General features: G+C 42.0%; 1 protein-coding gene across 3 annotated transcripts; it reads left to right on the top strand.

The window, feature by feature from the left end:
* The first annotated feature begins 14 nt into the window (after positions 1-14).
* anos1a (anosmin 1a) lies at positions 15-27,722 on the top strand. Of its 3 annotated transcripts, XM_076095087.1 has the most exons (15): positions 1,139-1,179; positions 6,498-6,545; positions 10,161-10,472; positions 11,632-11,697; positions 11,990-12,212; positions 14,644-14,828; positions 15,553-15,682; positions 16,603-16,808; positions 17,610-17,736; positions 20,325-20,432; positions 21,681-21,760; positions 22,065-22,236; positions 23,438-23,646; positions 24,626-24,767; positions 26,643-27,722. In XM_076095087.1, exons 4-15 carry the CDS (start codon positions 11,662-11,664, stop codon positions 26,693-26,695), a joined length of 1,671 nt encoding a protein of 556 aa, XP_075951202.1. In that variant the 5' UTR covers positions 1,139-1,179; positions 6,498-6,545; positions 10,161-10,472; positions 11,632-11,661; the 3' UTR covers positions 26,696-27,722. The 3 variants fall into 3 exon arrangements, with proteins under 3 accessions (XP_075951201.1, XP_075951200.1, XP_075951202.1); XM_076095086.1 differs by lacking the exon at positions 10,161-10,472 and having other exon boundaries at positions 15-1,179; positions 23,441-23,646; XM_076095085.1 differs by lacking the exon at positions 10,161-10,472 and having other exon boundaries at positions 15-1,179.
* The last annotated feature ends 178 nt before the right edge of the window (positions 27,723-27,900 follow it).

Raw genomic sequence — 27,900 nt, 5'->3', positions numbered from 1 at the left:
TTGTGGGTTTAAAACCACAGATTCCCCAACATAAATGTTTCCACTGCATTAGTAGAGGAGCAAGAGTTGTGAAAAGATTTACCCTTCCACCCTAATCAGTGTGTTTTGCAGGTGGAAGACACGAGGCGCACCGCGCTGCCTTTTTGATAAGCTTAACACAAACCATGACCTCTGTGCCACCTAATAGTTAAATCAATGAAAACAACTTACCCAAAATCTTAAATACCGCACTAATTCGCCTCCTGCTGTCATGCTAAGTATGGTTGATAAACTCATGGTAGCTCTGGGTGTCCAGCAACTGCCTCCAGGCCTGCTGCTTTCTGTTCACATTATGGTAATAACGGTAGGCATAGTCATAAAGCTCCGGGTGTCCATCTTTTCCATTCCAGCTAAGTTTCAGGGAGCTCCTGTAAAAACGTGAGGCGCATAAAGCAGAGAAACAGAAGTGTGCAGAGCGCTTCTCTTTCATTGACAACAATTACAAAAAGTTGCCACAAGTTGGCCATGAAGTATGGCTAAAAGCTTTGAAAGTCATCATGTGGTCCCTTGAGCTTTGATTACTCTGTTACACAGCAGCCACATATGAAGACATGATTTTTTAATGTTAGTACTGTGCTCTATCAACACAGTCACATATTTATTATTGTTAATTAGCTGATTAATAAGTACAGATGTGAAAGCATGATACACAGAATATAGAAAAGCATACATAACAGTATGAGATTAAACTGCTTTGATGGATTTAGATCACAGTGCTGATCTGGTGTATTCTCAACACATTGGGGGCTTTAGGCTGTAGATCCTATGTGCTGCTGTGAAGTCACTGGATTAAAGTCTGCCAGCAGTCCTGACTTTAACTGTCTACGCCTAGACTCTCTAGCTCCTCCCTTGGCTATATAACTGTAGTTAAACTGGACCTCCATCAGTCTAGTCCCCACTGAATCTTCTTGTTCCTCACCCCCACTCCTGAACACGAGGAAGAGGATGCTGGCGCGCGGCGTTATCATTACGCACCTGTCTCTGTGGATTATTTTCCTTCTCAACTCAGACGTGTGCGCCAGGAGGCAGCGAGTTGAAGATGAGGATGAGGAGTCCTGGTCGGAGAGCGTGTCCAGAGCGACGTGCTCCTCGCGATGCCTCAGTCTGCACAGCGTAGCGGCGCTCTCCTCCCCGCTGCAGGTAAGGACGCAGACGCATAGCGAGGTATTGTGTTCAGCATCAGATATATGGTTAATATACCAGCAATAATCATAATCAGCACGTTAGAGGGCCAAGACATGACTTCAAAGTACATTTAGACAAATAAAGGAGCATGCTGACCAGAACCTCCCTCTGTTTCATTACTAATCACATCCACTTTATTGACTTCTTCCATAAATGCCTGAGTGCAGCAAATATTGGTTCCCATTCTTCTGAATGAAAGTATGACCTCAACCTCAAGGGACGTGAAGCTGACTAGAGTTTGGAAATCTCAATCTCAATAAACAGCATATATGTGGCTTCTTTGCAGCTAATTGGCAATGCCACTGTAAGTCAATTAAAAGCTTGATCTCTGCAGTTTGATTTCTATGCTCTAGTGAGTGGAATTAAACTAGCGGCTGAGTAGAAAGAAGCAATGTGCTCCACAGGGATATGTGTTTAAGGGTTAACAATGGTTGGTGTGAAGGCCATTGTTCTGTGCATTAAACACTAAAGGTAAAGCAGTAGTGGTGCTTTCATTTCAGGCGTAACATTTCTATGCACTTTCTATATTCACTTTGTTATCTTAGCAATAGTTATTATTATTTTATCTATTGAGTCTCAGGCTATAAAATACCAACCATGTGATTATAGATTGTTATTATTTATTATGTATTACTACTATTGATTGTATGTTTTTTGTGTTGTTTTTTTTGGAGAATCCTCATAATGTGTCTTTGATGAGTGACTACTAAAAAGAGCCACTCTGATTAATGTGGATTCAATTTCAGAGTTTGAATGTTAAATATAAAAGAATGTCAGTCCTATAACATCTCAAAAGACTGGCATTGCATCATGTATTACATATTTAACATTATTTACGTACTAAACTGTAAAATAAAGCGAAATGTAATCTAGTTTTACTTTTCTTTTTCTTTTTAAATATATTGAATACATTTAGACATGAACCTTTAGTCAAATGTTTGGCCCAACAGGGACCAGAGCAGACCATCAGGCATGTTAACCTGATTATATTGTTCATACAGATCTCTCCTCCTCTGTCAGTAACTATATCTCTCCACACACACACACACACACACACACACACAGATAATGCAGCAGTCCCCTTTTCGCTCCAGGCTTCAGAGTGATGGGGACAGCATTCCAGTCCACTCAGTTAAAGGGATGATAACTGCACAGAGTGATGGTCCTGTCCACAAACCAGAGAAATCAGACTCAATTATAAAGGCCAGTGCTGCTGTCTTGATATTCTTTGCCTTGTATCTCCACCCAACCAGGTATACTGCAGCTCTACCTCCCTGCTCCTTGATCCCAGACATGCAACATGGAAGATGTTACTCTCCATTCTCTGCCTTACACTTCTCAGCATTCTGCCAAATTGAGTCAGTGACGGTTTTGTGCAGCGCTGATGTCAAATCATAGGCTGCAGATGTTTTTATACAAATGATGCTCCCATCAGGCTTTTCAGGGATGATACCAATCACAACATTATCATTCTGACTGATACATCCTGGTACAGGTGATCCATTTATACAGAAAGCTCCTCTATAACACACCCTGTTAATGTGTGTGTTTTCATGGGGAAATACCTGAGATGTGTTCATTAAGCATAACATTTATACATTTCACAATATAGGAAAATATTTCTAAAATATCTTCAGTGCTTTCAGCTCTGACACCCAGACATTGATCAGTCTTTAATGAGTGAACTGTTCAAGGTTATCTGGAGTGTAACACTGCAACACACGGCTCAAGAAGCTGACACACCTGATTGAATATATGATATGGCCGTATGATAAGAGAATATATACTTATATATTTGTGTTATATTAATGGAATTCATGGTAGTGTTAGATTGCTGCCAGACCGCTCCGTTAAAACCTGTTCAACTCCGCGAGGACGCCGGCGTCCTCGATCCCCTCCCCTTCCGTTCCTACGGCTTGCTTACGCAAACTACGTCACAAAACATGGCCGTGTTTGGTATCCCAGCATGCCCAGAATCCTCATCTTTGCAAATAAAACATCGATTTTCTTTCATTTCTTATGGATTTTTCACAAAAGGAGCCCAAACACACACTGTCCAAAGTCGCCATAACCGCTGCAAGTCGGATCTTGCAGCATTTCGACAGAAAAAGACACATTACAGACCAGACTATGTGCTAGCGGATGTGACCATGGAGCTAGTGGCTTCAGAAAATGCTAGTACTTATAGTACAAACCTTATCTTCCTCTTACATAAGCCGTCAACCAACGTATAAACTTGCGTAACAGAGCTATCCGCATACTCGGTCGCAGCCATTACGTACAGCAAGTCCGTTACTCACACACCAGGTCTTTGACCATATATACTTAGTTTTTGCAATTTGCAAAGGCTAAAAATAAAAGGAAAATAATTTAATATCAAAATATAAAGGGAGAAACACCTTTAGTGTGTCAGAATATCATTTGGTTACCATGTGTCCATTTGGGTCTCCAAATATCCTTTTAGAGCTCCGCCTGGATCTCTTCATGGAAGAAACACTGTAGAATGGTCATACTTTGTCCAATCTTCTTCAAATTTGAGGCAGTTTTTCACTGATAGTGTAGTTACAGCCATATACTGTCCTTTACCTGTACAGATACAGCCACAGGCCGTTATTTATACTGAAAGATACTTTTTTATTTTAGGCGGACAAAAATCTTCAATTTGTACTGACTTCAAAGGCCCACTGCTCTGTTTCTGTATGACCTACAGGTTTTCTGACACTTTTCCAAGGAACGTTAGGGGGTTTTCTTTCTAGCAAGACCTCATTGATGCATATAGTCAGAGTGGTTCAGAAGCTACAGCCATTTTAATTTGGGTATGTCATTTTAGGCGGTTTTGCTCCAAAATAGGGGTGGAGTTGAACAGGTGCGTATTGCATGCAGGAGACCAAACTGTTTTTTAAAACATGTTTTTCACTAAATGTTTTTGAAAGGCTAGACACCAAGAAATATGGAGTGAAGCAAAAATATTTTGTTTGATAAAATGATGTTGTGAATCTTGCAAATGATGATCTGTTTTCATGAACGTTGGACTTTACAAGGCTCTGGAGTTGTTGGAAACAATCCTACTGGAATAATAGGACTAAAATATGTTTTCACATGTAATTATAGTCAGATCTATCGTGCTAGTGATATAATGAGCCTATCAATTTACCTGTTCACACAGGTGTTATGGAAAGTCAAAAGTGACATTAAACGCCTCTATTTTCACCTGATTTATGTTAAAAACGCCGCTTTTTACGCCGGTTTAAAGCAGTAAAACCTTCTGGTAATGATCCCCTCCTCCTGTTTCTCGTAGCCAGTGGGCCCAACGTTTCTCTAACCCATCGGTCAAAAGTAAAGCCAGACCAAAACAAAAGTCTTTGTGAATGGCACAGGATTCAGAAGATGGAATAGTCATTTTCTTGATACTATAATCATCTTGCCTGCCTTCATTGATTTTTAAAATGGCCTCTTTTAATCATAGTCGTGTAAATACAACTATTGGGTTCTGTCACTGCACTGCAAGACGTGGACTCTTAGGCCGTATGATTGTCTTCATTCACTGCCAGATGATTGAGAATTGTACAGATCGGACTATCACATATTGATTTGCCAGAGAAGACGATCACCTTACACTGTCTTTTAAGATGACTTGTATCACTCTCTTTTGTGAGGATGTAGCTACACATGAATGTCCCTGAAGATGACAAGGTATATGATTGCGTACTGCTTTAATTGTGGCTTTTGCAATCCGGAGGCCAGGGTTCAAAACTGACTTTTACTATTAATACGGTCTTCTTATTAGTTGTAATAGTTTGATTGATCCACTCAGCGGCTGTGAGCAAGTCCCGCCCCTTCCGGGATATGACATATAGACAACGTAAAATATAATATTAAAATATGATACAATAAACTATGGGAATAATATAGTAGAATATCGTGCTGTATAATATGAGTGCAGTATCATTGATAACAGAATAAAACAACATATTGAGTATATATCAGACCAGGTGGGGTAATACCATAAAGGTGTCACCAAAGAGCTTTGGACCCCCCTCTGATTTGGAATCAGAGAGACTGCCTACAAGAACTTCTGCAACTTTCCACAAATGATTGGACAACTAGACATCCGCTCACTTCACACAGCTATTGGTCAGCTGTATGGGGCTGAGACAGTGGGCCGGGTTTGAACTTCTCCCTCAAGCAATTACACAATTATGTTGATTCCACTCTAGAAGTGCTTTCAGGAATGATCCCCGAACACTGCGCTCCACTCACCCCATTGGTGAGGTTATCACCTGTCTGTGTGGAAGTCAGACGTGTGAACTCACTAGTTTTGAGTACCTCTGCCTTTACTTTGTGTTATCTGCTCACAAATTTATTGAAGAATATGCATCAAGTGTAAATTCAACAGTAAATAGGTACTAAAACTACATTTTTCCTCAGGATATAAAAGGTCAAATGAAAAAGAGAAAAATAATTAATGAATTAATTCCCATTATCATAAGCAATTACATTTGTAATGAATAAGATTACCACCAGCTAATGGCCACACAGTGAACTCGGGGCACTATGGGGTCTGGTTATAAGCCAGCCTGGCCTCAGGCTCTTGTGTATTTACTTAAGTTAATTTGGTCTGTTTGGTGATTCTCACAACCGATAAAGACGGAGGCCCTAATTCATGATGCTACTCCCACGGCGGTCCGTCTCTTAAGCTGACGCCCGCTCTCCTTCCGGCGAAGTAGCCTCCCATCGGCAGAGGGTTGTAGTTCTTGTTACCATCTTGCTATCTTCCAAGCTACTGTAGCTGGCATATTTGCCAACTTTCATCATACCAAAGTGGACGTGGCTTCACCAACACACTGAAGTTTATTTTGACTCAATCATACACCATCCTGCTGCCACAAATACTCACAGAAGCACAACGTTGTGAGGCGTTTTTAAAGATTTACTTTTCAGTGGGAGCGGATGGGCTTGTGGGCGGAGACCCACAGACTGTCAGAAAGTATTAAAGGGATAGCTCGGGTCGTTTGAAATGGAGTTGTGTGAGGTTTTACCTCCAGTAGAGTCAGTCGGCACATCCCCAGTTTGGAGGAACAGATGGGAGGGGGGCTCTTTAGAATCTGAAGGGAAAGTTATCTACTGGTGTACTGTTTTTGTCTGCCTGGAGGATAATTATATTGCCTGTCTCTGAGCTGGGACAGCACTGTCTATAATAAGAGCATTCAACAACACCGACTTATTTATTTGTGCTTTCCTCTTTGTCTCCCTCTTTGTATTCTCCTCTTTAGAATGATGGATCCTTGGGCTGGTGTCATACTCATAAACAGTGTGCAAAGGTAGGTACCCAGTGATTTCAAGCACAGCACCCCTTACTTGTGATTACTCCTTCATGTTAGCCACAGAGCGTCTTCCCAGGAAAATAAATGACAGCATCAGTTGTTAAAGTGACAGCGCCCTCTAGCGACCGCTAGAGGGCGCTGTTATGACAGTTGTCGTCCAGGAGCAAACCAGTGGTGTGAAAAGTGAAGCTAATGTGGCTGAAACTTGCAGCCTTTGTTAAGGCCAGCAGGGACTCTGGTTGAGGAAATTACCTTACTTCTCACTTAATTTATTACCTCGGTAAACATTGTAAACATTAGTTTCAAGTCTCAATTGCTAGTTTGATGTTCACGTAGTCTCATTCAGAGTAAAACAGCCGAGCAGGGTATGCTTTAGGGCGGGGCTACCTTGTGATTGACAGGTCGCAACCACGGCATTATCTGGTTCGGATGTTTTCTGTGTTTTCAACATAGAACTTTAACCCTTCAGTAAATCCCTCCACATGTACCCCGGTGCCACTACTCTCTGCTGGGGTGTAAACCTGCATTGATGCCTGCTGTTGGACTTCAGTGGTTATTCCTCAGCTCCAATATGAATCACCAAACTGTATATATACTGTTCATCATGGAGTCATCTGTGCTGCCCGCTTGATATCCTGTAAAGTGGGGTTTGCCAGCCAGCCGTCTTCATGCTAATCTATTGCAGTCTATTTAAATGACTCTCTGTCTGCACTGTTGATCACTCTATTCTACTGGATTGCTTTGCAAAGTGATGTGACATCAGGGACACTGCACTGGTCCGAGTCTTATTTATCACACAGAACAGATTTGTATCTGCACACCCACCATGTGTATCGATCAGTGCTACCCTTTAGTTAAACTACACTCCTGTTTCATGTTGCTTGATTGTAAAATGAGAGGCTCTTTCAGCATGTTCTTAAATTAACACATTCCAGAGGATATCACGGCGTGTAACTTACTTCAGCTTCATCAGCGGACAGTAGCGGAGCTTTAGATGTGTGTGTGGTGAACACCGTCAGAGCTCCTCTGGGATGACAGCTGAATTCACAGCTCTCTGATCTCGTCTGACTCTGCAGCCAATTTGAATTTGCAGAAGTCAGGGCTGTGGTGTGGTTGGCCTTGTCCAGGTGCATTCTTTTGTACTTTGGGTGGTTCGTAAGTCCACATTACAGCTCATTCTGGTTTGAACTCTCATGCTGTGTAGGCATAAACTGCTTTTATAATGTTTGATCTGTTCTCTTTCTGAGCGTTGGCTTGTGTTGTGTGAAGGCTATGAATTCCTGAAGTGAATTCTACTTGTGTGTGTGTGTGTGTGTGTGTCCCTTTAATGGCAGGTTCCCTGAGATTGCAAACTGGAGACACCTGGGCCTGGTGCTCCAGAATAAAGCTCCGCCTTCCTGGCAACACAGGCCCTCGCCGATCACCCCGTGGCTTGTCGCCACCTTTTGTAGTTAGACGTCTTGTTTATGTCTAATAAAACTCTTTGCTTTTTGGTCAACTGTCTGCATCTCCCTGATTAGGTCATGGCTGTCAGAGCCAGGTCGTGACAAACGTAAAACAAAAACTCTCAGCTGAACATTTTCTTTAATAGTATAGATGGTATGAAGTAATGAATTTGTGTTTTAAAAAAATAAGAAATTATCTCAAATTCTCATGAGATGGGCTCATTCATATTTAAGTGATTATAGAGAAGATATAAATGGACCAGACTTGGATTTGATATCTGGACACTTTGCTGTCATAGTGAGGGTTAGGCTTTGACCTGTAACCTTCAGTAATGTGCAATCCCAGACCTCGTTCCCAACAGTATCTGATTACTCACATTCATTGTACTACAGATACATCCCTGTGCAGCTCTTGAGCTCTCAGAGGCCTGAGGAGAAGCTGGTTGAAGCTGGTTGCTGTGAGACAGCCCATCACTTTGGCTCGTGACCATTTGGCCCCGCGTCGTCCTCGCGGACCCTGCTGCTAATGAGTGCTTGTTAATCCTTCTGTCACTATCTCCACCAGGCAGACAGCCATTTGCAAGTGCCAGAGTTGATTATCGACACACACAGTCCAGTTTAATTCAGCTCTTTGAAAGAGCTTAATACATCACTAGTGTGGCATTGGAGCCGTGGAGGGACATTGTGTGTATTCACTGATACTGGTGTCTTAGTTCAAAATGTATAATTGGCATCGAGCGTAGAGCAACGAGTCCTTTCAGTAGCGCTTGGCAGCCATTAGTAAACCTCAATTGTCCCTACAGCTGTGCTGAGATGTTTGACTGAGACCCACACATCCTTTTCATTTCCTCCTCTCAACTCACACTTTCAAACGTATAAGAGAACTTGTGAGTGATTTGCATGGCGTTTGTTCCCGTGGTCTTGTCTGTGGATGTTTAAAGGTCTGGAACACTTTCAAAGACCAGTTGGGCCTGTTTCCTCTCTGAGGAGTTTGTCTGGGCAGCCGATCAAACGGTGCCGAGCACCAACAGAACAGCATTTTGCACAGTCAGCAGAGAAGTTGTTCGTTCCATTATCTGTGGTTGGTCATGGAGGAGTGGTGTGCACCCACACACACACACACACACACACACAGCTTTGCACTGCAGCCAAATAAACACAAGTCACGTTCTGTGACCTAAAAGAACAGCTTGGATCCCAAACCAATTCCAATTTGGTCCTAAATTCTGCAGCCAAGACAAAAAAAACTGTTGTGTTCGCTACCAGTGGGGACTTAGGTGCTATCTCAAATCTCACTCAACCACATCACAAAGTTCCCCCCAGTCAGCTTTATTTGCAGCGTAGTGGAATGGAATGCTTGATTTAAGCTTGAAATGGGGCGGAAAACTAACTGACGCCGGGCATGAGAGTGGGAACGTCAGTCTGGATTAGTGGACAGGTCCTCCTGTGGAGACAAGGGACGGGAGATCGGAGCTGGCAGGGCGGGCACAGGGCTGTCAGACATGCTCCAAGGAGTCGTCACTGCATCGCAGGAAGAGTTGTATGAAAATTCACCGTGTCGTCCATTTGGCAGAAACGTTTTCCACCTCTCTTTTCACCATGAGACAGTTTCAAAATAATAATACTGACCACAATAAAGTATATCTGTGGAATCTAATCAAAGTATGTTGGGTTAAAGCGAGGCATTCTCAATGACAATGTGATTGCCGAATGTGCAATAAAACAGACCCTATGTCTGGTATCACCGGTACCTTGTGGCTTATATGCTGTGACCATTGGTGTCCTGTGTGTTTGTCCTTCACATGAGTTGTAAAGGCCTGGGGAGCTTTTCTCTTGCATTGGGATTGGCGACCTCCCTCGATCTTGATGGCCTCTTAATCCACAATACTCTGTGAATTGTGAATGTAGCTCTCGAATGCATTTTGTAGTCCTTTCTGTCTACTTCTGTCTGGTTTTTCACACTTATTATTCCAGAAATTGCTATGATCTCTCACTGACATTGTGAGACAAAGGGCCAATAGAACTAGCAACTGTTCAGCCACAATCGCACACAGCCGACCTGCTCGTTAAATGCAACCAGCACCAGACTGTTGTATAATAACTATGTTTTTTCAGTGTCCTGAAATTGATGCACAGCCAAAGTATTTCTTCTTTCTTTTCCTTTAAGGGGCGATGCAGATGGACGAGTGATCCCTGCTGCCAAGGAGTCCTTGATATATCTCTATATAGCCTCCTGCTCAGGCTGGGAGAGGTTGTAGAGGTGGATGCTGGGGAGATGAGTGTCAGGCAGCATGGGGAGGCAGAGAGATTGCTTGCTATTTACTAAAAACAGCCGGTAGGTCATGGTACCACAGTCAGGTCGAGGATCTCTGGATAAGCAACCTGACTGGCGTCAGACTGAAGGCACATGGAATGACGGGAATGTAAACAGAGGCCCAATCAGTCCAGTGGGCGGCCCAAAACTACGTGAACATAGGGGGTAATTGATTACAAAGAAACTTAATTTACCTTGATGGTTACATGACAAAAGGAAGTGTACTGGAGTGTACTTGCCGCGTCCTTGTAATGCCGCTGTACATTGCTCTCCTCCCCACTGTTTTTCACTGCAGCATGAAATTACAATCAGTGTACCAGGCTCTCCTGGGCTCCCCTGGGCTCCCACTCTGCTTACTGGTGCAGGATTCAGCTTTATGGTAAAGACGGCGATGCTGTTAATGGGTGACACGCTCCAGAAACAGCCCGATGACGCAGGACGGCATTTTAGTGTGAATTTACATACACTATATGGATAATACAGCAAACAAATATTACTATGACAGGAATATGTTCCCTGGCAATGTGGTTTATTTTACTGCACATCAGCTTTCAGTGAGTTTTGTGGTAACTAGTCAAACTGCTGGGTTTATCAGCTGGGTTGAGTTGTACTGAAAGGGGATTTGGACTCTTGACCTCCATAGTGCTGCATTTTAGTGTTTTCCCAGGGGGCGGAGAACATATAAATTCAATATAGAGTGTGTATATACTACTGCCTATATTTATCTAAATATACTGCCTATATATATATAAAGCCTACATATATACATAAACATGTAGTGATAGATTAATCAGTTTATCAGTCAAAACAACCACCTCATCACCACATGAGAACAGAAAACAAAATTATAATATAACATTATATGGGATATAATGATAATAATACATTTGAACATACATGCAGGACTGCACATGCCCCCTCAAGCTTAAATCTTGTGTGTAAGCGAACAAAAGCTCATTTGATCAGCTACCAACACAGAGTTATTGTGTGCTTGCCTCATGTGTGCTCTTTAGAACCAATTAGGTCAGATGGCCGTTTCACAAAGTGATGCACAGGATATTTCACAAAAAGCAAACTTTAAACAGCAAGATGACATACCTGGTTTGATCAGTTCTCCGTCTGGTCAGTCCTTCAGGCTTTATTAATACAACTCAGTCTAAATGATCCTCAGCCTGCCGGGGGAGTTATTGTTACCTGTAATAGAGCTCTTTGGTTCAGTTTTCTCTGTGAAGAGAAGCTGAAGCTGAAGAAGCCAGTGAAAACATTTGACTCTTATTCAATAATCTAGAGAGATGGATTCACCTCGCTGCTTTCCCTTCCACAGTGCCTGGAGCCCTGCAAAGATTCCTGGGAGATGAAGAGGAAAAGCAATTGCAGAGAGCTGTGTGAGGTACAGTGCACCGCTGTATGCTGTCTGTACACTAGGAGTGGGAGTATAGTTCATTATGTGGAGCTATGGACTTGACTGAAAGACCGTAGGCAACAGGAGATGGAGGTCTAATGCAAACACCTCAACAGGAATCGACAATCAAACTTTATTTATGTGCTGTCATTAGTTCAGATCAGGAGTTGAGGAAAAACAGATTGTGTGAACCAGCAGCAGTTTGTTCAGAACCCACTCTTAGTAGCACATGGTGACGAGAGGAATGATGATGCTAACCGGTCTCCCTCCGACCATCTAGCGGCTGTTTCCGAAGAAGCACTGGGAGTGTGTGACCAGCTGTGAGTTCCTCCAGACAGCGTTGGCAGTGAAGCAGGGCCGCTGTCCACCACCAGAACGAGCCAGCGGCTTCGCGGCGGCCTGCGTGGAGAGTTGCGATCGTGACCGAGAGTGCTTGGCTCAGAAGAAATGCTGCTCCAACGGCTGTGGCCACACCTGCCAGTCCCCCAAAGACCCCTACAAGGGTGAGTAGAGCCATAAGAAACATTCTGCTACAGTTATGTAAGGAGCTAGTGTGGAGAAAGGACATGTTATACATCTTGCAGGGTAGATTTTACAGTGTATATGCTGAGTCGTACATTCAGCGATATGCAGAGACTGACAGTGGACCTTTTGATCAGATTCCCCTCCAATGCCGACAGAAACTGAATCATTCTGCTGTAATGATCGTCTCCGAGGACAGCTCGGAGAGAGCGAGTCGTGTGTGTGTTACAATGCATGAACTTGTTCCTCCTGGCTCAGGCAGAGACGTGATGAGTGGGGAGGAAACTGGAGAAGACAACCAAGACCAGCAGGGCAATTTTGTGTCAGTTTCTGTCATTTTCTAAAGTAATGGTCATTCTCTGAAGAAGGAGTGAGGGCCTCCAGCGTGTTACTGCAGCGGGGCAGCTGAGACATTCAGCCTGTAGAGAATCTCACTCTGTAAATTAAGCATTTATTTTCATCAAACCAGAATTGCTGATTGCTGGAACAGTGGAAAGACTAATGGTCTTAGTGAGTTTTATTTAGTTTCCGTCGAGTTTGAATGAAGTGTGTTTTATAATGAGTTGCATACAATGCATCGTACTGATCTGACATCCACATAAAAGGTGGCGAATATTCCCGTGTACTTAAAGAACGAAAAGAAAAAGAATAGTCAGACAACCAGAGCGATATTTTGGTGTTGGGAACACAGTCTCGCACCAGCGTACTGGTCCTGGGGTTACTGTATTTCCTTAACTGCACCAGTTGGATATCTTGGTACCTCACCATGTGATCGCACGGTGAGGTACCAGTGGAAGGTGAAGCGCAGTAGAGGGTTACACAGAGACAACATCCACACCTACGGGCCATTTAGAGCCATCAGTTAAGTGCATTGGCTGCATTGGGTGCTTTTCACTGTATTTAAAATGATTTTAAAAGCACTAATAAAAAAAAAAATCACATTGTTGACAAATCATGAAAAATTGAAATGATAGAAAAAACCTGTGAGATGACAAGAAGTATCTCTCTGGGGACCCTAGTTAGTGGGATGAGGGTTAAACTGTTATGCAAGTCTTCTCAACCGAAATTAAAAGTCATCCCGCCCCCCCATGGACCTGTACTCAGATAAATGAGGTAAGTCCAGGTGGAACAAACATGAGGTCTGAGTCAGCTGGAGCCTGCCCTACTTCGGCCTTTATTGTCGGCAGAGGGATCAAAGAGAGCTGAGGGAGAAGAGAACTGTGAGCTGGCTCCAGTATGTTCAGGCCCCACTGATGGTAGCACACATGATAGGAGAGGACTGATGTGGGGAAATTAATTTTGTCACACCGTGGCACTGAGTAAAGCTGTAAATCCCCACAACCCCGAGGGACGCTGGCTGACCTGACTGAGAGCTGGATGTCCTCCCTGCTAGGACACAGCTGGTACGTGCTGAGAATTACAGTAGATGGTGCATGAGGGACGTAGAATAAGACTTTCTGTTAGCTGACTCCAGTCTGATATAGGCCTTTCTTACAAAACATTCTGATTTCTGCTCACCTCTGAACCACAATCGTACACCATGTATCAGGGGTTCTCAAACCTATGAGGGCCAGGGACGCCTTACTGGGGAGAATGTTCTCCAAAGACCCGCTCTCAACAGGAACAACGATGCTCTTACAAACATTTATACTCTTGCCACTGAAACTATTTGTATTCCGACACGTTTCAACCGAAATACTTCATACCTGTTTCTCAGTCATGAACAGAAACACATATTTATTTGAATCATGTTAATACCGTGGGATGAAGTGATGAGGGTCGTGGGATGAAGGGATGTAGGGTAAAGGAATGAGGAGGGTAAAGAGGGTCCTGCAATGATGGATGGAGGAGAGCCTTGATGGACCGCTGACATCTGGTGGCTGGTGGGAACTGGGGGTCTCTTTGGAAGAGAGAAAGAGGGAGGAAGAAATATAGAAAGCAAAAGGGGTTGGGGGGATATGGATGTTAAAGCTGAGTCAAGAGGAAGTCAATGGGTCAGTTGTGCTTAAATACTTTGTATGGAGGAAGAGGAAAGGGGCGTGGTCCTCTTTCCAGAACTTAAGTTTATAAAACTTAATTTGCTGTGTGTCACACTCATATCAGGGTTTCTATTGGCCCAAATCTAACGTGGGTTGGAGCAGTGGACACCGTATGCTTGTTTCTGCAGATATGCACTTTTTAATGATACAGCACAATTGTACCCTTTATTGCCAGACAGACTCAGACTCTCACTTTGGGAATCATTTTACTATGATAAACATTCTGTGCTGTCTGTTAAATTAAGGATGATAAATGAGGTCCGAGCAGCATCACATCACCATGAAAAAGCAAAAAGTATATGTATCAAAAACAAAACGTCCCCTCGGTTTGATTCTGGTTCTGGTGGATGTGTGTTTCATGTTTGTCTCCCAGGTGCTCCGCTGAAGCCGAGGAAGGAGCTGGGCTTTGTAGAGCTCTCGTCCGGTCAGCTGGAGGTGCGCTGGTCCTCCCGTTTCAACATCTCAGCTGAGCCGGTGGTCTACGTCCTGCAGAGGAGGTGGAACTTTGGCATCCAGCCCAGTGAGGACACTGCCACCTCCTGGCAGGTGGTTGCACAGGTTAGTGGTGTCTGCTGTTATATCACATCCAAATCTGGGGACATATTTGAGGACTCACAACTGCTACCATTATATTGCAGTTCCTGAATGGCCAAACTAAAAATAATTGGTGTGTCGGTCCTGATATATGACTCCGAGGTTTTGCTCTTGAAGACTTTTAGCCATAAAAACTGAGTTCAGAAGACTCATAAATCTCTGGGACTGAGGCACAAATGGAATTAAAAATGCCTGTTGACTGCAGTGTGCCTTGGAATTGTGCTTTAATGGCATTCGACTGAGAACACTATTGCTTTAAATGAGTATTTTAATTGAGGGTAAAAGGTAGTTATGCTGCACTGATGAACAGAGAAGACCTCAGTCGTCTGTGTGTATGTATATATATATATATATATATATATATATATATATATATATATATATATATATATATATATATATATATATATATATATATATATATATATATATATATATATATATATATATATATATATATATATATATATATATATAATTGCCCCATTGAAAGATGAAGGTGACACACCTGGCTTTTGATGAAAGACACAGTAACACTGCAGTGGAAATACATTTCCCACAATATTTATTTTGATTGTGGGAAATGGATTTTATTTCCAAATGTAACAAATTTCAGAAAAGCATTTTTTTCCAAACATCACACGCTCTCAGTTTTCTTTAACCAAAGACGCCGTCTGATTGCTTCCAGACCACAGAGCAGGGAGCAAGGCTGTCTGACACCCGGCCAGGTCGCTGGTACCAGTTCAGAGTGGCAGCTGTCAACACCCATGGGACCAGAGGTTTCACCACGCCCAGCAGACACATCCACTCCAGCAGAGGTCAGACTGTCTGTGTGTGTGTGTGTGTGTGTGTGAGGGTGTTTATTTCTTCTTCAGCCACTATAGTTATGAAAGCAAGTATTCTGAAGCCTCATTCTACAGACTCCAGAGCAATACTTTTTTGTCTTATATCACACTTCATTACTTTATCAATCAATTTGTTCCAAGTGGCTTCACATCATTGTTTCAGGTTTATGTTTTATTCAGTGATTTCAAAGAAAAAGCCTTTAAGTTTTAATAAATAGATACAATGTTCGCCATAGGTCCTAATTTGTAAGTATATATATGTAAAATATGAAAGTTTACTCCTCCTTTGTGCATTTACCTATAAAAGGCTGCAACATGTGTCAATTCCCGCTCGTTACATTCATGCAATCTTTTTGAAATACACTCCCGTCCTCACAGGCCTGCATGACGTGTGGAATGTAACTCTTAGCTGTAATATCAGGTCACATCCTGAGAGCCTCCTTGCCAAACATCATGTGACCAAACAATTATTCATCAGAATTATGAAGTCTGAACTAATTTGAAAAACATTTTACTTGTTTCAAAGTGAAATGATGTACTTTCACTGAAATTGCAACATTATTTATACTACAGAGCCGTCCACCATTGTATGTTATGAACGTTGCTGTCTATACCGCATGGCATTGTGGGATATTTATGCCAGTTTAATACTAAGGTTTAGAATGTACTAAAACAATTCACATACACATAGCCTGTTAGTATAGAATTTCACATGCAACTAGTAGTAGTTACATGCAATACATATTCATATATGATTCATATTAGATATTGTATATGTATATACCATTTTTCATTCATATTTATGATCCTTACTAATAATCTGTTTATATTTTTGCTATGTAATATTACTCAGTGATTGCAAGTGTATAACAATAAACAACACCCCCCCTCAGACCCCGGCAATCCTCCGGCTCCCTCTGAGCTGAGAGTGGCCAACATGAGCTTCGGCCCGGGCGGGGCGGTGTCGGCCTGGCTCCAGTGGAGCGTGCCCACTGACCTCGATGTCCCCGTCCACCACTACAAGGTCAGCTGGAGCTGGACTGCAGTTGGGAATCCTTCTGCTTCATCCCTGACCAAAAGGAGAAACACAGTCAGAGAGGTGAGGACTGACACGTATATCGCAGTGTCACTGCTTACGTCTAGCCTTCATCTTCTGCTAACATCATGTGTGTGCCATGTCTTATAGATCAGGGCACATATGACTAAATCCCCTCATGCTTCAATTCTATTTTTCAACAACTCAAGGAGTGAGAGTATTTTCTTCCAACCAGTTTATATTCTTGGAAAGACGAATGAAAAAATGGACCAAATCAACTCAATGTCATAGTTAATAAGATACTGTCAGGAAGTCTTGTATTGCTTCATTTCTTTTCACCGTAGCCACCAGATGATACACAAAAGCATCATTACCACGATATTGTGCTTTTGCTCCCAGGAGACAAAGTATTAATATCTGCTTTACACGATATCATTCTGCTATAGGAGGAAAACTCTCTGGCCTGTTTGAATATCAGTTTAATGGGGGAGATTGTGTTGAATGCTGAGTCGATATAATACAAACATAAAACAACATTTTGACGGAGGTGTTGTTTTAAAGCTTTGTGAGGGCTCTGTGGATCTGTTGGCTCTGTATGCAATAATTCTTCAGTACAGCATGATGTAAGTTATGGTCCATTTAGAGTCACATGACCATAAAGCAGAGTATGCTTTAGGGCGGGGCTACACAGTGATTGACAGGTCTCTACCACGGTGTTGTCCGGAACCTTTTGGTCTCCGAAAAATGTCTTATCTGGAATTCAGTTCTACGTTAAGACGTTCATGTCATTGTTTGTCATGAATTCATTTTTTTATGCAGTGTTTGTGTGCGTCTGTGTGTGTGTGTGTGTGTGTGTGTGTGCAGACCCAGGTGGAGCTGGACAGCATGCGGTCAAACAGGAGCTACAGTGTGGAGGTCCAGGCTGTGTCCTATTGGGGACAAACTCAACTGAAAGGACCCCGTGCCGTCCTCCACTTCCCCACACAGCGCAGTAAGTCTTTATACATGATTAGAAAGGAGACTTTGGCATTTGGAATATCAGCTTGATGACCTTGTTATAATGTGAAAGAAAATAACTTATCTTTGTGTCTGCTGCAAGGATTAATGCTTCTTTCTCACATGTTCTATAATACAACAGGTTGAAGTGGTCAGCATTCCTGCAGTAAACGTTTCCTTTTGGTTATGAAAATGCATTTGTATGATCTTTAATGATCTTTTATTTGATCAAACACTCTCTATGGTGCTTTGAAAAAAAAAGAGCACATTTGGGAGAGACTTTCTCCCGCTGGGATGTTACATCTCTGATCCGCCGTATCTCAGAGCTTCACACAACATTCAAATTCTACACACAAACTTATGAGCGTGACGTAGCAAAACATTTTTTTTAAACTTTAAATCAAAATGTAAAGGTCTTCCTTTCTTAAAATAAAAAAGTAGGAATGTTTTAGAACATTTGGTAGTTACTTAAGATATCTCTACAACGTCATGGCCTAATTAACATTAAAGGTTGGCATACATATTCATGGTCCCCAGAAGATTATTTGATCTTGACAAAGGGTCTCACAAGTCTTGAATAGAATACCAGCAATTATGTTTGCTATTCGACATCTCCAAATGACAAATCCTATTCGTTTTTTTTTTTCGTTTAAAATGTCCATTTCAACACAAAAATACCTGAAATGAATGAATAAATATGCATGAATTCATACAGAAGGAGATTGAGAAGAGAAGAGAGGAGCTCAGCGTGTGAGGAGCATTAACTTGTCTATCTGTACCTGTGACACACACACCATGAAAAAGACCATTAGTGTGTGGATATGCATGGGAATAAGGTATGATGCAATCATTGCTGAGCCTTGAGTTTGTCTGTGTGTGTGTGTGTGTAGAAGAGCAAACATCCTTTACCACATACTGTATCCCCGGGGGGTTATTCAAACATTTTGTTTGCACAACAACTCAAGAATAATGGAGGTATAGTCCTAACTATAAACCTGAACCAGCCCTAACTATAAACCTGAACCAGCCCTAACTATAAACCTGAGCCAGCCCTAACTATAAACCTGAGCCAGTCCTAACTATAAACCTGAACCAGCCCTAACTATAAACCTGAGCCAGCCCTAACTATAAACCTGAACCAACCCTAACTATAAACCTGAGCCAGCCCTAACTATAAACCTGATCCAGTCCTAACTATAAACCTGAGCCAGCCCTAACTATAAACCTGAACCAGTCCTAACTATAAACCTGAGCCAGCCCTAACTATAAACCTGAACCAGCCCTAACTATAAACCTGAGCCAGCCCTAACTATAAACCTGAACCAACCCTAACTATAAACCTGAGCCAGCCCTAACTATAAACCTGATCCAGTCCTAACTATAAACCTGAGCCAGCCCTAACTATAAACCTGAGCCAGCCCTAACTATAAACCTGAACCAGCCATAACTATAAACCTGAGCCAGCCCTAACTATAAACCTGAGCCAGCCCTAACTATAAACCTGAGCCAGCCCTAACTATGAACCTGAACCAGCCCTAACTATAAACCTGAACCAGCCCTAACTATAAACCTGAACCAGCCCTAACTATAAACCTGAACCAGCCCTAACTATAAACCTGAACCAGCCATAACTATAAACCTGAATCAGCCATAACTATAAATCTGAGCCTGCGCTAACTATGAACCTGAACCAGCCCTAACTATAAACCTGAACCAGCCATAACTATAAACCTGAATCAGCCATAACTATAAATCTGAGCCTGCGCTAACTATAAACCTGAACCAGCCCTAACTATAAACCTGAACCAGCCATAACTATAAACCTGAGCCTGCGCTAACTATAAACCTGAACCAGCCCTAACTATAAACCTGAGCCAGCCCTAACTATAAACCTGAGCCAGCCCTAACTATAAAGCTGAACCAGCCCTAACTATAAACCTGAACCAGCCATAACTATAAAGCTGAACCAGCCATAACTATAAACCTGAGCCACTAATCTAGTCCAGAGGTAACAAATGCATGAACTTATTTCTCTGCATTGCTTTGAGACAGGACGTGCCTGATTTTTGAAAAGTTACGTAGGTGAAAAAAAAGATCCTAGAAATTTGTTTTATCTGAGAGTCAAAGGACATTAAACACATGCCAATATATTGACAAAGCAATTCATGGCAATGTGTCATTGTGGTTAGATATGTATCTCAGAAAGGTTAGATTCTTGTGTTTAGAATATCCAGGTGGCTCCATGTCCCATGTAAATATCACATCCTGAATATGGTCAGAACGGAGACTGGGATATTAGTGAGCATGTGAGATGACTCAGAGAGCTCGCATTGAGTTTAAACAGAGCCTGGACCACGAGTGATGGAAGGACTTCAGCTCTCTATGAGTTCCAGTTTCTGTCTCGTATTTTGACTAAAGGTTCTTCTTATGTTTTTAATCCTTACTCAGTCCATTATTGTAAATTAAATAAATTTGACTATTTATTACTCAAAATCATCTGACTATATTGTAGCATTTAGTCATGTGTTGCTTCAACAGGCCAACCCCCCCATGAAGTTTAATTCCATTGTGTCTGTTTTATAGTCACCAGCACTGTTCCAAGAAACCCCACAGCTGCCAGTCTGGATGTGGGGACTCCATTCTACCAGGCTGGACAGCTCCGGGTTCATGTGTACTGGCAAAGCTGCACGGGTATGTACACTTTGTACGGATGTGTGTCTGCCATCCAGAAGAATGAGGCAGTTAGTCTTCCTCTGACATACACAGTAAAGACTACTACCTGTAAGTTGTATAAAAAATATCTGTAATGCTGCAGCACAAAGGCACTTTGTTTGAAGATGACAGTGAGATGTTCAGTACGTCTATCAATTCAATTCATTTGTATTGCTCAGTAAGTTTGCCTCCGAGGGCTTTACTATCTGTACAACATACAAGATCACTCTCCCAGGATGGGAAGACGTGCAGTAGATGTCGTGTGGACAGAAAACATAATGAAATTACAACATAGGGAATCAAAAATCAAATGTTATGTAATGTTTGCGTAAAATGGATTGATTTCTTAATTCAGATACTGTATCTGCTTGTTACAATGTTGTATTGAACCTGTAAGATGTTTACACTGGGTGGAATATACTAGAGGCACAGCTGGTCCACCGCTTCAGTTTAGACTGAAATATCTCAGCAACTGTTGGATGGATCGCAATGAAATTATCTACAGACATTCATGATCCACAGACATGAATCATATTGACTTTTACTCCAGTGCCAGCATGACATTTGACATTTGTTAAAGGCTGTCTTGACTTTCATCATTACATCAAGTGGAAATATTCCAAATATCTTTTGTCGTTTTGGACAGAAATTCAGCCTGAGGTTACCCAGCCGGGGCTGTTGGTTTCAATACTGGAGTAGAAGAGCAATATTCTTCACTTCCACCTGTAATTGAAGTGGGAATATCTTTGGGCTGTGTGCTGCTGGACAATAACATCGGGTGCTTCATTTGATCATTTAAGTAAGAGTGAAATAAAAGATTAAAACACTGAAAATTCTGTTTTGTTTCTGACAAAAGACAGAAGAAGCACATTCAGCGTCAGACACCTGTATACATGTTTGACTTGTATTAATGTCAAATAATTAGTTGTAAATTAAAGCAACTTGGGGGAATATAAATTAGTTTGGTTTGTTATGCTATCATGCTACCAGGATCAGTGTCAACTTCCTCTGTGTGTTGAATAGAGAAAAGTCTGGGAAGGGTTAGGGTTAGGGAAGCTTTACTTTAGAGAAAAACTTCCTCGTCAGAAGTTTAGATGTGGGAATACGACTGTGCTGTGGATTTATCAGACGGAGAAGCATCGACTTTCAGTCTCGTCCATTCAGTACAGCTATTCGTTGCTGTAGACATGCTGAACAAGAACAGTGTTGTTTTCATAAATTCCTCAGCTGAATTCTACAGAATCCGGTGGGGACCAGAGTATTGTGGACACAACCAGACCAGACCCATGGAGAAGACCAGAACACAGGTGACTTATTCAAATAAAACAGCACTGTTACTGTGAACATCCATGTTAAATATATTTATATAAACATATATATTGTACTTGCAGGACACATAGCAGACTTCATGGACACATTTGTAAATCTTGTTGTGGCCGAGCGAGCGTATGCATTCTTGATGGATGACGTCTTATTTGCTGTAGAAAGTGACTCAGCCATCAGTGCAATCAGCCTTTTAGCTTTGTTTCTACAAGAGCTACAGGTTGACAAAGGATGTGATGCATGTAGAGAGCAGATCTTGTGATCATTTACTGTCTTTGTCTGATCTAGGAAAGCTTTGTCAGCCTGCACGGCTTGCTCTTCTCCTGTAAGTATAAAGTCCTTCTGCAGCCGGTCAGCAAGAAGAGTCATCCTCTGTCACAAAGCGCCAGCTTCTTCACTCCTCCCTGTGCCACCATCCAGGCCAAGAGTCCCAAACCCATCGCCTGCCCCGGAGAAACAGGTGAGACAACCAGAAACGTAGGTATTATAAAAATATGCAATGTGGTGATTCTAGCTTTCAAGTCAAACTGATGCATCGTATTATGTTATGTTTGCTTGTTCTCTTAGCCGTATATGCCTGCAGGTCATTTCTTCAAATTTGGCACAAACCTCGACTTGCACTTAAGGTTGAATTGATTGGAATTTGGTTGACCTCACAAAACCAAGTTTTGGGCCATATCTTAAGAATTCATACGATAATTATGACAATTTCACACACATTTCTAATAGGATCCAATGATGAAGTGATGACATTTTGCACAGACATGGATGTAAACTGCAACATGACTGGTTGGCAGAGGCATACAACAAAGTTGTAGCTTCCTCTTGGATGCTTGCACATGCGTGAGGAGCTACATTCCACAAACAGTCCAGAACACAGACAAATAAAAAAACATAGGATAATACAGGCAAAGGGCAGTTTGAGAGGGATGCCTTTTGTATAAGCATACAGTATATATACTATATACTGTATATAGCTATCTGGGGGGGAACTTGAGCATGGTCGCTACGGCTCTGCAACGACGCTGTTAGTCGGGAGGCTGTCATCAATAATTCCAAAATACTTAACCTTTCACTTTAGCCATCTACAGCTACAGAAGATACAGCATACCTTCACAGCTCCACTCATTCTGGAACCTTCTTAACTGAGCTTAACATACAGACACACAGCACTGACACATGTTCTGTGCGTGCTAGCGTATTTACCAAATACTCAACTCAACAAAAGTCAGCCCACTCACTGCATCTGAAATAAAAGAATATAAATACTTTATCCAAAACTAAAACTATGCAGGTCTGAGTCACGGCTTGGGAGCCAATGTCCTGAAACACAAGGTCAGCTTGACTCGCTAGTGCCAGCTATCAAATTAAAGTACATGTGCAATGTTAGTTTGTACTCACAAATCACAAGTCCCTGAAGTATGTGCAGGAGAAAGGTGTAAAGGCAGTGGGTGACAGTGCTCTGGCTGGCAGCAACAGTTCGGAGCGAAGCTGTAGCAGCCAGGAGGCATTTCATTCTTGTGGATCCAAGCAGAGTTTCCTGGTCCTCTCTGTCAAATGAGAACAAATATATAATGCTATAATATTAAAATGAGTCCCATTACAAAAGAAACCTGCAGGTATTAATATCTTCATTTGACCCCTGGCTGTACTTCCTCCAGCAGTGTCCCCTCAGAAGGTCCTGGTGAAGGCTGCCAATCTGACAGCGTCCTTTGAAGTTTCGGGCGGTAACGTGACGGCCATCTTCAGCTGGGATTTGTCCACAGCCCCGCCCCACCAGCAGCTGACAGGTTACCAGGTGACCTGTGCGGTCATCTCAACCAACCGCCACAACAATGACAAAGTGTCCCAGTCCCAGATCCTACCCCCGGTCAGTGCTTTCATAAACTGTGTTAGTATCAATCTAGAGTTTGGCTAAGGTTTGCCTGTGCGTACAGAGCAAAGGGGCATACCTACTACTATGAGTTATGCATAAATTAGAGACAGGTCCTCATTCTTTTCTTAGAATTTTAGGGGAATTGCTTACTTATTTTGCAGGTATGTGTCAGGGAATGTGACAAGGAGGGTGTCCTGCAAGGGTCTACTTCAAACAAATACAACGCAAATGGACAATCGATCGCAAACAAAAGTAGTGCACAGATGTGCGGCATGTGTGCTTTGGAGGTGTTGAGGGTGCAAACACAGAAGATGATGATGTTGGGTGGATGTGAGCCATAGGAAAAAGAGACAGAGTGAGCACTTGGGCCAACTTTTATAGCCTGGAAGGCATACAGTATATGAAATATAATGATTCCAAAAAACATTCACTGAGGTTAAAAGGGAGATTGCGAGGACATTTGCCCTATAATGTGTACCACTTGGCATAGTTCTTACTAGGACACTTCCCAGAAATGTATTATTGATGACATGTAGTGTTAAAGTGCTTTTAAAGGTTGGAAGACTAGAAAAACGTACTTATTTTCCGAATATTTCAACTTGACTTGTTGTAGGCCAACTGCTTAAAGAAACAAAGGATTGCCTGGCCAGAGTCATACTACTTTATGCAGATGATTTCAAAGATAATTTAGAACTTTGTTTGGGGAAACTATAATTGAAAAGATGAGTTTTGAAATTACAAAACATGAATATTAAATTTACTTGACTGGTAAAAATGACATTGAATGTTAAAATTTACATTAAATGTTGGTTGGTTGAAGTTGCCCTCCCTGTGTCTGTGAGCTTTAATGCAGATTCAGGTTTGTATCTGGACCCAGATCGCATTGTCACCAGGCTCATATATACTTCAACGTCCCTACAATTTGACATACCGTGAGGATTTTAAAATGTGTCTTCATCCTCCTCTCTTTCAGGATGGTAATATTCTGGTGGTGGCAGGCTTGCACCCTGCCAGTCTGTACAAGCTGGAGGTCAAGGCCGTTACAACAGAGGGGGAAGGTCCTGCAACTAGCCGGTCCTTCCTGACACCCGCACACCAAAGCACCCTGAAGCACAGTAAGACATGACAGATATGAAAGATAAAAGACAGAAGGATTCTTTGTTTTTCGAGATCAGGTTTGAATGAATCAGAATCAGAACCAGCTTTATTTAGCCAAGTATGCATGCATATCTCACAATGTACTTACAAAGAAGTACAAATAACAGCTAGGGACAATGGCAACACAGCTGTACAGATACAGGTCAAGAATGGGGTTTGTTCATAGTGGAAAACAGGCGTAAATATTATTAATTAGTTATATATAAAAAGCACCAATGACCAAAAATATAATAGGAAATAAAACGTCTACGTACAAATCAAATGTTCTGTAAGTTGTAAAGAAAATAGTGCAAAGAAATAAATACTCAATGGATATACATTCTACTGTGTGTAGGATTTATATTGACAGTGACAGATAATATGTCCACATTATCTGTGCATATACTGCTGCAATTAAAAAAAAATTTAATTTATAACGTCAGCGGTGTATATTTAGCTGTTAAAGGTTCATTGACAGTGTATGACTGATGTTAAGTGTTCATCAGATTGATGGTCCGTGGGGGAAAAACTGTTCTTGTGTGGTTGTTTTGGCGTACAGTGTTCTTTAGCGCCTCCCAGATGCGATACGTTCAAACAGGTTGTGGCCAGCGTGGGACGGGCCTGCAGTGATGTTTTCTGCCCGAGTCCCAGATGCAGAGCAGGCCGACACCAACAATTTTCTGTGCAGTCATGACTGTCCTTTGTAGTCTGTTCCTGTCCTTTTTGGTGGCCGATCCAAACCACACAGTGATGGATGTGCAGAGAACAAACTTATTATTGCAGTGTATAATTTTGTCAGCAGCTCCTGAGGCAAACTTCCTGATGTCCTCAAAAAATGTAAGGTTACAGTGCCAGTGAGTTTATTCAGGTCTGTAGCTGCATCTTCAAAACATTCCAGTCCTTTCAGTCAAAGCAGGCCTGTAGCTCCAGCTTTGCCTCATTAGTCCATCTCACAGTCTTGACCACAGGCTTAGCAGATTTTAGTTTCTCCCTGGAGGTCGGGAGAAGATGAACCAGACAATGATCAGAGAGTCCCAAAGCAGCATGGGGAAAAGAAAAACAGGCATCCTTTTCCGAGTTTTTTCTCTGGCCAGAATAAAGCATTGGTCCTGTGTGTTATTATCCATGGTGGGACATTTAATATGCTGTCTGTTTGGAAGTTCATTGCTGAGGTTTGATCTGTCAAAGGCCCCAAGAACATAAGCAGGGAGTCAGGATGTTTGTGTTCCACGGTAGTAATCTGGTCAGTGTGGTAACCCCTCACAAACACAGGCCTGAGGTGGTAAGGAGGTAAACACCAACCAGAATGAACGAGGAAAACACCCACAGGGAATACAACGGTTTGCAGTTCATGACAATGTACTGTTGGCATTGTGGCTATGAGAGCACTGCATGTTTTCTTCAACACTGTGACATCTGTACACCAACCTTTGCTTATGTAGAAGCTGATTATACCTTGTTGAGGAGTTGGAAGCCCGGCAGATGGAGTGAAGTGTCACCAAGCCAGGTTTCAGTGATGCACAGGGCGGCGAATCTACAAAAGTTAGTCTTTGCTCTGTTGAGGAGCAGCAGCTCGTTGGCCAGACAGCAGACATTCACCAGATGAATTGACGGGAGCGCAGTTCGAGAAAAATAATATAAACCATATCTCGTCCTTATAAGAAAAGATCAGTATCTCGTAATCACGAGAAAAGTATGGTTGGTATGTCTAGCTTGATCGATAGATATAATTCGGTGTCATCTGCATACTTGTGTACCCTGTATGTACCCTAAACAGAAAACATCATACATTTCTTTGAATAGTAATGACATATAGTTTTTTACTAATACATGCCTTGTCTCTCCTCCTTCAGAACACAGGCTGAGGAAGCATCACCAGAAACCCCCAATCATTGAGAGGCACTGATGCCCAGACAATCAATCAGTCTGCATGAACCAAGTCTCTCAAACTCAGGATGATGAGGGATCCACAGAACAGTGATCAGTAATGACAAGTGCAGCCTCGGGTTCATGATAGAGATGAATTCTCCATCGCTCACATTTGAATCTCTCCCTGCGATATCTTACAGTGGACTGGGCTGTTATTGATGAAGCTGCTACACATACTGTAGCATTTCCATATCAAAGAAACCATTCCTGACATGATTGGCATCTACACTTTATGCCACAGTGTGAGCCAACACAATAACTGCCGAAATACCTAACCCAGGCTGCCAATCATCAACCACTGGTCTCACTGATTTATACTAATAACATAGAGATATACCACTTAATATGACATTTAGATACAATGAATCCACAACATGGAATATCAAACATTCTCTTTTTGGAAAAAAAGCCGAGTTCATTCACTCTTAAACAACAGTATAGTTGTATGCACTAGTTCCAGATGTTGTATGCTCCTTTGATTCCCAGCTGAGAGATACATCTCAGGACTTGTTTGTGATATGTGTGTGCACATTATCATAGCATGTAGATACAGTAGCCATACCAGTGTTATTACCTGTAGGGCTGGGTGTAATCCAGTTACATTAATACATTACCCAAAGTTTAGTACATCAAGAAGTATGTAGGTTTGATACCCAGCCCTAACTCCCTGTTGTACCATCACACAGACCTTTTGATGGTGTTGTGTAGTGTTGTAGGTGTCATCCAGTGGTACATTCAGTATGTTTCAAAACCTCCTGCAGTTGATTCACTGATGAGATTTGTTGTTTTGTAAATGACACGTAGCTCTCCTGTACTCTGTACATGCTGTATATACTGTTTGTCTGTATTTATTAGTTGTGGTGTATTTGTGTCTGAACAAGTGTCTACTGTAAACACAACTCTACTGTATGTGTGCTCAGCCTTTATAAACCCAGAGAGACCCTGCACAGTTGTTTTTCCTCTAAAGATAAATTCCATGTCAATATGTGCTGTTTTTAATTTCATATTATTTGATCTTTTGTCTTTCTGCTCCCTCATCAGTATTGCTTTTTATTACCCAGCAGTGACCTTTTGTCCGTTGAGAGGATTGATAATGATGGTGTAACTGAGCCTGTATTCCTGTGAGGAAACAAAGATCTTCAGTCTAATTCTACCTCCATTATTCTTGAGTTGTTGTGCAAA

This window comes from Anarhichas minor, unplaced genomic scaffold, assembly GCF_050575085.1.
Source record: "Anarhichas minor isolate MPS153535 unplaced genomic scaffold, ASM5057508v1 ptg000018l, whole genome shotgun sequence".
Taxonomy (NCBI): Eukaryota; Metazoa; Chordata; class Actinopteri; order Perciformes; family Anarhichadidae; genus Anarhichas; species Anarhichas minor.
The sequence above is the reverse complement of the archived record's forward strand: the minus strand, read 5'-3'. Positions and strand labels throughout refer to the sequence as shown.

Excerpts from the sequence above, each read along its gene's own strand:
- anos1a (XM_076095085.1), top strand. The coding sequence starts at position 985 with ATGCTGGCGCGCGGCGTTATCATTACGCACCTGTCTCTGTGGATTATT. Across the intron at positions 20,433-21,680 it reads GTACTGGCAAAGCTGCACGG|CTGAATTCTACAGAATCCGG; the intron begins GTATGTACACTT and ends TAAATTCCTCAG. Across the intron at positions 23,647-24,625 it reads AGTCCCAGATCCTACCCCCG|GATGGTAATATTCTGGTGGT; the intron begins GTCAGTGCTTTC and ends CCTCTCTTTCAG.